At 43.4% G+C, this 12,467-nt stretch overlaps 1 protein-coding gene across 7 annotated transcripts in view; it reads right to left on the bottom strand.

Annotated features, from left to right (window-relative positions):
- The window catches only part of SGK2 (serum/glucocorticoid regulated kinase 2), a 40,298-nt gene extending 27,867 nt beyond the window's left edge, over nucleotides 1-12,431 (bottom strand). Inside the window, exons 1-3 of one of the 7 annotated variants that reach the window (XM_081867956.1) lie at nucleotides 12,286-12,425; nucleotides 5,275-5,500; nucleotides 1,663-1,702 (exon numbers count right to left, since the gene is read on the bottom strand). Coding sequence is in view for 5 of the 7 variants with exons in the window: in XM_081867948.1 (XP_081724074.1) it covers nucleotides 5,275-5,326 (52 nt within the window). In the remaining 2 variants the exon portion in view is untranslated. Of the gene's footprint in view, nucleotides 1-1,662; nucleotides 1,703-5,213; nucleotides 5,501-9,104; nucleotides 9,123-12,285 lie in introns of those variants that run through there. The other 6 variants (XM_081867948.1, XM_081867950.1, XM_081867954.1 and 3 more) reach the window with 6 other exon arrangements.
- Nucleotides 12,432-12,467: the final 36 nt, after the last annotated feature.

A 12,467-nucleotide genomic window follows, 5' to 3' on the forward strand; every position in this document is an offset into this window, starting at 1 on the left:
TATCACCCTTCATCCAAAGATGAGTGGTTCACAACAGAAAAATACAAAACGAGAAGACAAGCAGACCAAGGCAAACCAGTACTAGAATTATCACACTTTTTTCCTAGCCATGGGCTCCCAAAGCACTTAATAGTTAAAATCTACTACAGCACAATGTAATGTGTTTGTGGGTGCCAGACACCCTAAATTCCTGGGTCCAGTAGTTGGTTAGAATTTAATCAAGCCAAAATTTAAAATAGAAGCCAAGACAGTTGGTGATGGGACATTAGGAAGACAAAGGTAATGAGCTGTTAGGAGAGCCAGATGGCAAGCAGGTGAGACCTTGGCTCAGATGTAGTGTTGAAGACAAAGCAGAGTTGGAAAGAGAGTTTTAGAGTTCGCTGTGATATGACCTGGAGGGAAAAGGTTACACTCTGGTAAAGGCAGCAAGCTGAAAAAAGGGTCAGAGCACAATGGCTGATGTTTTGAATCCATGGCTGCAGCTATGGGAAAAGAAAGACCTTCTTGGATTGTTGTTGCTGTGAACACCTCCATCGTAGGCTCAGGTTGTATATAAGTGTAAATAAACTATATATCATATATCACTGTGCCTCATTTCCAAAAGAAAACACAGACCCTAGGTAAGAAGAAGAGTTTGGATTTGATATCCCGCTTTATCACTACCCTAAGGAGTCTCAAAGCGGCTAACATTCTCCTTTCCCTTCCTCCCCCACAACAAACACTCTGTGAGGTGAGTGGGGCTGAGAGACTTCAGAGAAGTGTGACTAGCCCAAGGTCACCCAGCAGCTGCTTGTGGAGGAGCAGGGACGCGAACCCGGTTCACCAAATTATGAGTCCACCGCTCTTAACCACTACACCACGCTGGTAAGCGCCTGAAACCCCAGGGTCTTGTTTCTCCTATAGCCACAGTCCTAGATTCAACAGAAGTTAACCATTGTGCTTTGATCCTCTCTGCAGCTTGCTATCGTTACCAGCCTGCAACCTCTTCTACCTATAAGCCACATCACGGCCAACTCTTAACTCTGCAACCACACCAACCTGCTCAACCCCTGATGTCATATAGAATATGAGATCTGGGGCAGGTACAGTCAGCTGTAAAGAAACAATTGGAAGCTTAACGTATGCCCTAGATTGGTTTTTGAGGAGCAGGGTTTTCTGACAGAGCTGACAGTGAGCACCTTTGAAGTTGTCCCTTTGCAGATATGGTTCAAATTTAAACCACACTGGCAAATGCACAAAGTGGGGCTAAAGACAGTTCTACACCCCTGCAGAAAATCATGAACCGTCTGTTTCTACACTCCAACATTTGACTCACTATTCGCCTTATCTTGAGCAAACTGGGATACAGTTAGAAATCCAGCAGTGGCATATTTCCTATCACAATTTCAGTGCCATGCCTTGTTCCACTTGTCGAGGTTCCTTTGCCACTTGAAGTAGTTCATAAGCACTACTTATCCTCACCACAGAATTAAGCAAGCTTACTTAGCTTGCGTGTAAATCTTGCATGTAATATCTCCCACATCTCAATGCATCCTACATCACAGTCCTGTGGACCCTCCTGTCTGAATTATGGAAATAAATGGAATTAAATCTGTGCAGATGGCAACATTGCCAAATTGTAAATTAAATGTAAGAGTAAGGAACAGAGAAATAAGCACACACCTGTCAACCTGTCACAGCTTCTGTCAGGTGAGTGGACATCCTGGGTGAGTAAAGAAAACAAGCAAGTTGCTAGCTGCATTCAAGTAACCTACAAGCCATTCTCTGTCATGCTACCCAAAGCAGCTTTTCTAAAGCCACCAGTTGAGATTCCTGCATTGCAAGGGACTGGACTTGATGACCCTCAGGTGCTTTCCCAACACTGCAGTTCTATGAAATAGTAAACAAGGGGATTATTTCACTCCACTTTGATGTGTTTTATCCTCTGGAAGTTTTTCTTTCAAGCTTTTCTCCTTAGCCACAAGGGTGTGAGATATGTTGAATATTCGCTTTGATGAAGTAAAATCAATGCAAATATTAATTTCCATTTTGCCTCACTGGAATTCTGCCTGGGCCTCAGCATGCTCAGAGAAACTTGCAGCCTGTGTTGTTCTGCACAGCTCAAGGTCATGGCCTGGGGTGGGGTGAGTGGCAGAACCTGATTAACAACTGCTTCCTGTAGCCCCAGGTGTAGAACTCGGCACTCACATCCTCTCTAGTCCCACCACACTGTTCAGCACAGTTGTGTCCATGTTCTGCACAGTATGGGATATAAATCCAATACATGCTCCTTGAAACTACTGGGAGAGGGCAGAAAAGGATTTTCTCATTGCCAGATTTGCACACAAGCTAAGTAAGCTACGGCTTATTCGGATTATGAAGGGCCTCTAAATAATAATGGAAGGCGGCTAAATTTCAAGATTTCCACAAAAGAAAGTGTTTTCTGTTATGTGCAAAATACACACAGTGCTTGTTGCATTTCCTCTTCCGTTTAGTAGGCGCTAAACTGGGTATGTGTAACTGCTACTGCACGGTTGCACATTAAAATTTTAATATATGCAAGGTAAAATAAATAAATCACAGTGTCTTTTCTTTTAAAGGGGATTTGTATGCAAATAGGTAATTGGGGGGGGGGGGTGATGCTGTTGTGATGGTGCTGTGTTGAGGCAGAGGTGTATGCCAAACCATCTAACATGACAATGCCCAAATCCAGGACACCTTCTCCCGGGTTTGAAATCCTGCACAAGTCATGTGACCTGCATGAGATTGTGGACCTGGAAAAAGCACTTTTCCAAAATGGTCGCTGTGCTCTTGTGGGGAAAATGGGGTGTCCCAATTTTTCTGGGGCAGTTGATGGGTGTGGTATGTTAGAGGAAGGGATGGGTTTTTAAAATTTGTTTCTGTTCTTGTTTTTATTACATATTTTGTCTTCTCATTTTGTATTTTTATGTTATGAACCACCCTGTGATCTTCAGATGAAGGGCAGTATACAAATTTAATAAAAAAAATAATAATAATAAAATAAGTATTCCCACCATTGTGAAATCATTGGCTTCCTCCATGTGTGAGTGGTACATAAAACCAGTTAAAAAGCAACTGCACTGGTTGCCAGCTTGCTTCTGGGCCCAATTCAAGGTACTCACATTAGGAGTTGAAGCCCTAAACAACTTAGGTCCCAAATATCTGAAAGGCTACCTATGAACCCACACACATTATAATAATGACAAAGCTGAGCTGTGTCAGAAGTGGTAGAGTAGGAACTGATTTGTGACTTCTTCTGATAATAGACAAAATTAGTAAGGTATTTGGGGAAATGGGCACTCCTATACAATGCAAGAAATTCATGGGGGTGGGAAACAAGGCTCCACCACTAAGTAGCAGGAAGATGGGACACCTCAAACTAGGTCAATTATGCAATATTTTTGTGTAACAAACTGAGAAAGTTACAGAGTGAGGGATGCTGTGCAAATTGCTCCCTCTCTGCATGAATATGAGGAAAATTGCTTGTCTGGACCTACCTTATGTGCCTCCTTTCATATATTTTAAGAGCTGCTTGCCACTTAAAGAGGTATTACACATTATAGCACCAGTCACCCCCTCCCACTCAAGTCAAGAGTGGACACTGAGGTCCAGCCCCAAGGGCCTTCTGGTGGTTCCCTCCCTGCGAGATGTGAGATTAGGGAACCAGGCAGAGGGCCTTCTTGGTAGTGGCATCCGCCCTGTGGAACACCCTCTCATCAGATGTCAAGGAAATAAACAACTATCTGACTTTTAGAAGATATCTGAAGGCAGCCCTGTTTAGGGAAGTTTTTAATGTCTGATGTTTTATTCTGTTCTTAATCTGTTCGGAGCCACCCAGAGTGGTTGGGGAAACCCAGCCAGATGGGTGGGGTACAAATAAATTATTATTATTATTAACCTGTTATCTGAAATTACTGCACTCAGAGTGGCCTTGCATCAGACACAATAAAACAATTAAATTTGTTACATGAATCGTCAAAGCCAACAACCACAGATGAATACAATACTCAGTTCCTAACTATTATACCAGAACAACTAACACTACTATGATGACAGCATTCACTAGACAAAACAAAACAAATTCCTTCCAGTAGCACCTTAAAGACCAACTAAGTCAGTTCTTGGTATGAGCTTTCGTGTGCATGCACACTTCTTCAGATACACTGAAACAGAAGTTTCCAGACCCTTCTATATAAGGGTTTCCAGACCCTTCTTTAAAACCATGGAGAAACCTGGTCTGAACAAAGACCTTGGATTCTTATCTCATTATACATGACAAAGCCATTTTTCACCTTTTCACCCCTTGCTTTTTCCTGTAAGACCTATTGCAGTCGTTAAGAGTCGTCAACAGGCTCATCACAGCTATCTGCCAATCACCCATTCCCACCACCCTTCTGAGTAATACCCCTCCCCACCTTCTCACTATATAGAAGGGTCTGGAAACTTCTGTTTCAGTGTATCTGAAGAAGTGTGCATGCACACGAAAGCTCATACCAAGAACTGACTTAGTAATCTTTAAGGTGCTACTGGAAGGAATTTGTTTTGTTTTGACTATGGCAGACCAACACGGCTACCTATCTGTAACTAGCATTCACTAGAGTTACAGAGAGTTACCCAAGCAATTAAAAAAAAAACATTCAAGAGAATCCAGCAATAAAAATACAATTAAGCTGAGATAAAAACGTAACAGGTGCAATGAGGGTATTAAAATAGACTGCAAAAAAACCAAACAAGCCCTAAAAACGCACAGAGTAGACAGATATTTTTCAAATGAAAAGGGGTGTGGCAGAGAGGCTGGTTTAGGGCTGCTAACATTTTTAACAGCAGCACAATCTGAAAACATCAGCAGGTGATAATGCCCATCTCCATGCCATAAAAACCTTCTCCTACTGATTTCCTTAATGCTGCTAAAGGCAAAAGAGCTGGCCAGACTGGATTTCTTTTAGTCAGTTGGCAACCTTGCAGATGCCACACACAAACAACACAATTTGCATGCAATGATAATTACCACTCAAACCCCTAAATGTTTATTGTGGCTCCATTTCACCCATAAAAATGAGCTGGAATTGGTGGGAAGGAATCTATATATTTTTTTACCACTTTGAAACCATACTGGGCCAGGGCAATGTTATTTAAAGGATGTTAAAAGGCAAGCAATCCATGCTAGTTCTATTAAGAGTACATGCTGTAAGTCTTAGAGTCCAAGAGTTTACCTGACATTAGAGATCAGCTCCTTCGTCTTTTTTGACAGGTGTGCAATAAGCTGGACTTTACCTTTTGCCTTTCCCAGTGTTTCAAAGACGGTCTCTATCCCAGGTGGGTGCATCAAGTCAGCCTGGAAATGTATATGCTGTTTTGTTTTGTTTTTTGAGAAATTCTGGGTCAGCTTTCTTGTCCAATTGACCTTATCCAAGCAGTCTAGGCAGCAAGGAATACAGAGAGGTAATTTGAAGGTCTCTGATCTTATGTCCTTCTCCTGCAAACGTTAAGGTCAGCTCTCCTACAGGTAGGAAGTAAAAAGCAAGACGTGATTATGCATTGGCTGGACGCCAGCAATTGAGCCTGAACACAGGTGGAAACTCATTATCATGCTAAGGCCACATTCACACCATACATTTAAAGTGGTATGATACCATTTTAAATAGTCATAGCTTTCCCACAAAGAATTATGGGTGCTGTAGAAGAAGAAGAAGAAGAAGAAGAAGAAGAAGAAGAAGAAGAAGAGGAGGAGGAGGAGGAAGAAGGAGGAGGAAGAAGGAGGAGGAGGAGGGGGGGGTTGGATTTGATATCCTGCTTTATCACTACCCTAAGGAGTCTCAAAGCGGTTAACATTCTCCTTTCCCTTCCTCCCCCACAACAAACACTCTGTGAGGTAAGTGGGGCTGAGAGACTTCAGAGAAGTGTGACTAGCCCAAGGTCTCCCAGCAGCTGCATGTGGAGGAGCGGAGGCGCGAACCCGGTTCACCAGATTACGAGTCCACTGCTCTTAACCACTACACCACACTGGCTCTCTGTAGTTTGTTAAGGGTGCTAAGAGTTGTTAGGAAACTCCTATTCCCCTTGCATAGCTACAGTTTCCAGATTCACTTAAGAATCCATTCCTCTTCACAGGGAACTCTAGGCATTCGTGATTATTCCCATTTCACCTTCGGCAGCAGAACAGGATTCACAGCCCCTGTGGCAGAGGGACACTACTGAATCCAAGGCCTCCCCAGCCAAGAAGAAGGGGGGAGAGGTTGGGCTGCTCAGTTCTTCTCTTAATTTTTTTTCTGAAAGAGATCTCAAAGTCTCAGAACACAGCACCATTATGACCTCAGTAGGTGCTTCTCCCCCTTTGGCAGGGCAGCAGTGGTGATGGACCCAAAATTTTTGGCACTCCACCCACCTAACTTACTTAGGCACTACCATACAAATTCAGCAGTATTTTAAATGCTGAAAGATCAGAACCAGGGCAGCAAGGAACACAAAGTAAAATGAAATCAAATGAAATGTGACAAGAGTGCTGGTCTGGATGCACCATGGCTTGGAATAATTCCCAAGATGCTGTTGACCCTTAGGCTAGTTTCCTGTTGGTCTCTCAAGCTTTTGGGAACAGCTGTTCCAAGAAGACGGCTGAAAATGTCTTTGACAGCTCATTGGGGAATCTATAAAGCATCCTTTGAGACAACTAATTTTTTTAAATAAAAAAACAGAAAAATGGTACAGGTCAATATAATACACAAGAAATGCAACCCAATTGGAGCATGAGCTATTCAGAATTTCTCTTGACCCACAGTGCCTCTCTGCTAGTGCTGCCTGGGATGGTGAAGTCGTTTGAAATCCAAAGAGAGATGGGAGAGACAAATGCATTTCAGATAAGCCAAAGTCCTAGAGAGGTTCATAGTGATACTTGGTTGTGTCCAACACTACTGTTCTGCTTGTGCAGTGGATGTCTGCTTGCTCTCTTCTCCCCGGCAACTTCCCTATGCACCCTCAGAATCTGTTCCAGAAGATTGGGGGACTTTGCTTGCACAACATTAGACCCAACGCATTAATCCATCCCCCCAACCACCAATGCTTGAACATAAGTTTTGTGAAGGGTCCTGAACCCTGAGTGTATGTAGTCCAAAAAGGAAGCTTTTAAAAGGTACAAACTTAACCAAAACATTACATGGAATCTACCCCATCTTCTGCCAGCATAGGTCTCAAGTAGCTATGATATTATATACCAAAACCAATTTATTTTCTTTTTGCAATAGTTTAAGAACTGCAGTCATATGGTGCACTGTGGAAAGTTTTCCACGCTTGGAGGTGCTCGCATGTCAGGAGCAAAGTCCTGTACTCAAGTAAAGTGTTACTGTATTATTGTGCTGTGTTATTAACTCTGACTAAGCAAAGGAGCATATCCAATAGCAGAGCTTCTGCTTATCACATGTGGTTGCTGTTGTGCGTCACATGAAGTCACCATTCCCTGGATTTATTCCAGAAGGATACATACAAGCGGCTAAGCATAAACAGAACTGGTGCTGCTCTTCTTTGCCACCCATAGCATTTGGCCTTGAAACAATGAATGAATTGATTAACAGAGAATGGGAAACCTGTGGCCCTCCAGGTCTGTCTGGACTCCAGTTCCCATCAGCCTCAGCCAGCAGGACCAACGGTCAAGAATGATGGTAGTTGTGGTGCAGCAACATCTGTTCCCTATTCCTGCTTTTAAAGGATTGGTTGACAAGCATAGCAAGAACAGTATTTATGCATGCCTTGGATGTTCAACCTTGAAATCTTGTTGTGGTCTCGTTTTGTCCGAGTGTACAGTACTGTGGGCAATTCACAGCTAAGAGCTGCTGCTGCTGTGGGAACCGAAGCATCAGAAATCTTCAGCTAATTGCCGTCTTATGTTTGGACAAATGCCAGCCTTGTATGCACTGTTTTCTTCTTCTCCTTTTACTAAGAATCCCTGTGGTCCACTGATATGTCTTAAATGTGCAAAGTAAGGGTGCGCCTTCAGGATCCCTTAGCAGCTGAGGCGTAACTAAATGTGCTAAGTGACCTTAAGCATTCGCTCTTGTGTAAGAACACAAGATGTGTCTTGCTGAATTAGACTATGGTTGATCCTTCTAGTCCAACATTGTTTCCAGGAATCCTAGCAACTAGGAGGCTGTAGGAAGCTCAACAGAAATGGGTCACTGTTTCACCAGCCTACCTCCCCCCCCCCCCGAAATGGCAGAATGGAGGAGGAAAGAGGGGCAGGAGGGAACAGGAGGACAAACATGTGTCAACCAAAGGGAGCCGGTATGGTGTAGCACGGTGATTTTTCTTTCTTTTCCTTCCTTTGGCAGAGGGACACCAATGCCATGGCTATTGTTAGCGCAATAAAAGTTTATGAATGGTGAGTAACAACAGGCTTGAGGCAGTGGTGGTGGGAGAAAGACGTGTTCAAGTCCTAACTCAGCCATGAATCTGAAAGGTGACTTGGGTCAGTTTTTGTTTCTCTATTTAGCATGCTGTTTGGCAGTGGAATGGACTGCCTTAGAAGGTGGTGGACTCTCTTTCACTGGAGATTTTCAAATAGAGGTTGGGTGGCCATATGCCAGGGATTCTTTAGCTATGGTTCCAGCATTGCTGGGGGTTGGACTAGATGACCCTTAGGGTACTTTACAACTCTACAATCCTATGATTTTATGCTACAGGCATAGGGACCCAGCATGGCTATTGAGGTGTTCAACAAGTGTACAACCCACATACACAATAGCTGAGCTGTGCAAATCAGCAAATGCACATTATTTCATAAACACTTGGACACGTGCAGAGACAGCTTGTACCTGCATTCAGTGGAACTTGTGAACAAGCCTATTAAGCCCTGCTTTACCAAGGACAGTCATCTATTTGAAGCGCCATCTGTTCCCAGTTCAGTTCAGAGATAAAGAACCATAAGTAGAGCACACACACACTACATTATATTTCTAAAATAATTACAAGGATGGAGTCGGGGCAGTCGATGGAGACAGAGACTAGGTTTGGCACGCTCTCTGCCCAGACTGCTCCCATTTGTTATTCTGGTATCAAGACAGTTCTCAGGGTAGTAAAATGCTTAATCAACAGGCGCAAGCTGTAAATTATCCTACCTGCACATTTTGTCCTCTGTGCTGATAAACCACAGCGCATGAGACGTGGCAGCAACTGTGGGAGTCCCCATTTGCCATGCCTTCTTCTCTCTTGAGATCAACTTCAAGTCAAAAGAAGAACTAGGCTGCTTAATAATTAAACGCAGAAATTAAATATTAAGCAGCCAAGATTGTTTCAATGCTGATGGAACTCCAGAGACAAAAGGCCAAAATTACAGCTTTGTATGCCTAATATAATTTGGCCCACCCTCAAAATAATAATAATAATAATAATTTATTATTTATACCCCGCCCATCTGGCTGGGCCTCCCCAGCCACTCTGGGCGGCTTCCATAGAAACCAAAAATACAGTAAAATATCACACGTTAAAAACTTCCCTGAACAGGGCTGCCTTAAGATGTCTTCTGAATGTCAGGTAGTTGTTTGCTCGGGGGTCGCATAACTGATCTAAGGCCTGCTTGCACATTTTTATTTTATTGTTTTTAGATCCCACCTTTTCCTTTGAGGAGCTCAAGGTTCCTCATTTCATTCCCACAACAACCCTGTGAGGTAGGCTAGATTGAGAGGCAGTGACTGGCTCAAGGTCACCCAGAGAGCTTCTAAGTAAGGATTTGAACCCTGGTTTCCCAGGCCCTAGTCCAATGCTCTAGCCATTGTACCACATTAGCATTAGGGGTGAGAACCCTATGGGCGCCATGCTCTATCTATGTATCATTTACCAGCATTGAATATATTTTGACTGGACAACACCCCTAGATGTGTGTTGCTGAGAATGGATGAATAAATTTGGGCTGGGTCCAGTGGTTTGGAGAATGCCTCCTTTCAGTGCCCTTGGCTGCTGCCAGCACTGTTATCTATTATCATCATGTTTACTCTCTCTTTTTGTACATGAAAGGCGGGGAGATCAAATGGTGGCGTGCAATAAGCAACACAGGTCAGCAGCAGGGTAGGGGAACCTCATGCATCATCTGCACCATCAACTTACTTTGCAATCAGGGTCAGATGCTTAGCCTGGAGGTCCAAATCAGTCACATCGAAACAAGGCCCACGGCTTAAACCATGCACATAGGCCACTGGTGCATACTTCTACACAAAGGGTAACACATGGACTCTCACGGGCCCCTGAATCGAAATGCATGAGCTGTTAGCACTAAAAATGAATTGCCGTACATGGATTAATATATTTGGGTTCCTTGCAGTTTGGAGATACTGGATGCTGCCTCCTGTACCCGCCGCTGTTAAGGATGGGTAGATGTGTCAATGTCACTTTCTCTCAAGTTTCTTATTTGTCTGCTCTTAAAGTTCCATTCTCCTCATTTCCACCTCAGTTTGCAATTTAAAAACAAAACAAGTCATTGTGAAAATTCAGCAGCATTTCAGAGTGCATGTCTTTAAAAAAAACACCCACATCTCTGAAAGAAATTTTGCCTAGTATATGCATTTTTGCAACGTAATTTCCCCTTATATAATGGATTTCTGCATGCTATTTCCACTAATATATGCATTTTCATACAAATGACTTGGCTGGAGAACTGCGTTGCAAAATTCAGAGAATTTCAATGGACGGCTGTGTTTAAGTTGGTGTATTGTTTCAGAAAGTATGGATTAGGTAGGTTCCCCTTTAAATGCAAGCTAAATTGAATTTCACCTTCATCCCTAACCTCAATGCAACGATCTTCCTTGCAGTCGTCATGATTATCTATTGCCCTCATGTTTGCTTTTTTTGAACATGCAATGAGCAATAGGGGTCAGCATCAGGGAAGGATGTACAGAACACCATGCAGTTCTCCATCATCAGCTTACTTTGTTATCAGGTGTTGCTTCCAGACTGTCACGAATTTCAGGTAGGATTCAGTCACAAAGCAGAAAATTCAAGTTTGTGCAGTTAAAGCTGATTTGGAGCTCTTGTGCAACAAACCTGCTTCCTGCCCAAAACTGGACTTATGCAATAGGAAAAGGGGTGGGGAAATGCACTGAAAAGTGTGGGATAGCATTTGCTTGACCCAACATCATCAAAACTTCCCACAAACAAATCAGAATGAATGCTCACTGAACAGCTGACATCATCTAACCTAATGTTTGGGCAACAGAATGTACCTCAAATTAATGGAAGAATAACTGAAGGAGACTCTACAGAGGCTAAACATTTTTCATTTTCATTTTCTGAGTAATTAAAAAAATTATTATGAAATCAACAGTTTCCTCCTTTTTCTTACTGACAGTTTTACTATGTGGCCCACTCCAGAGAGGCAATCTCTTCCTTTCCACAGTCTAGTTCCCAGAGAAATAACAATAAGTGAAGAGAGATTTCCTCAGTTCTCATGCCCCAGATGTTCTCAAACATGCTACTAAGGAAGCCTTTGCCCACCTAGTGATGTTCAGGTGTTCTGGACTACATCAGCCCCAGTCAGCACAGCGATCATTGGTCTAAATTACAGTCTGGAAGCCCTGCTTTGCTCTTGCATGGTCTGCCTATATCACTGCCTACCTGAAACCATGGGGTCTGTTCTTCCTAATGATTCTGCAACTCCTCCTGTACACAACCACACAACCACACACAGAGAGAAGTTGCACCCTTCATCTGAAAGCAAGAGCTTTCAGGAGCATAAAATGGAGAAGCCTGTTCCCCACAAAACCTCAAACCCAGTGTGGAAGAATGCAATTGTCCTACTTCAACTGCCTTTTAAGGCATAGCACTCTTTTTGAGCCAGGATTTATGCTTGCACGATGGAACCTGTCTCCCCTCTCCTCCCCTCATTCCTCTTAAATCTCTTATGGGTCACCCCCCCCCCCCCCGCAATCCCCCTGAGCAGATCTGGGGAGGACACAGGACACGTACAAGTGGGGAGAAGAGGGGAGAGGCCTGTTCCAGAATTATAAATCCTTGCACTGATGGGACTGTTACTTAACACTCTGTTGGATACAAGCCCAAGTCTTTGGGGCAGAAGTTCAGGGCTTCAGTTCAACAGAATGAGCAGCAGAGCCCCAAACACAGCAGAGCTGTCTTACCATTGCAAATGAAATCACATACAGGTGACAAGCACCCCAGAAGACCATGACAGCTGGAGTTTAAAATTACCTAACTGTCCCACTGCCCAAGCAGATCCATCCACCTATATTCTGCATGGTTTTAGGATCAGTTTATTCCCGAAGCACTTCCTTGGTGAGTCTTCAGAAATACCTGAGTAAGTGTGCAGATCCAAAGTTTGCTTATTCGGGGATGGAATTCGAGAAGGCAGGGGTCTCAAGGCCTCTCAGGAAGCTGAAGAATGCCAACCCGTAACTACAGTAGTCCTGCTTGCAAGACTCCCTCTCCCCGGCTCTGACTGTTGTTTTCATTTTTATGAATTAGCATGAAGGTCA

Source organism: Podarcis erhardii (assembly GCF_964252035.2).
Source record: "Podarcis erhardii genome assembly, chromosome: 6".
Taxonomy (NCBI): domain Eukaryota; kingdom Metazoa; phylum Chordata; class Lepidosauria; order Squamata; family Lacertidae; genus Podarcis; species Podarcis erhardii.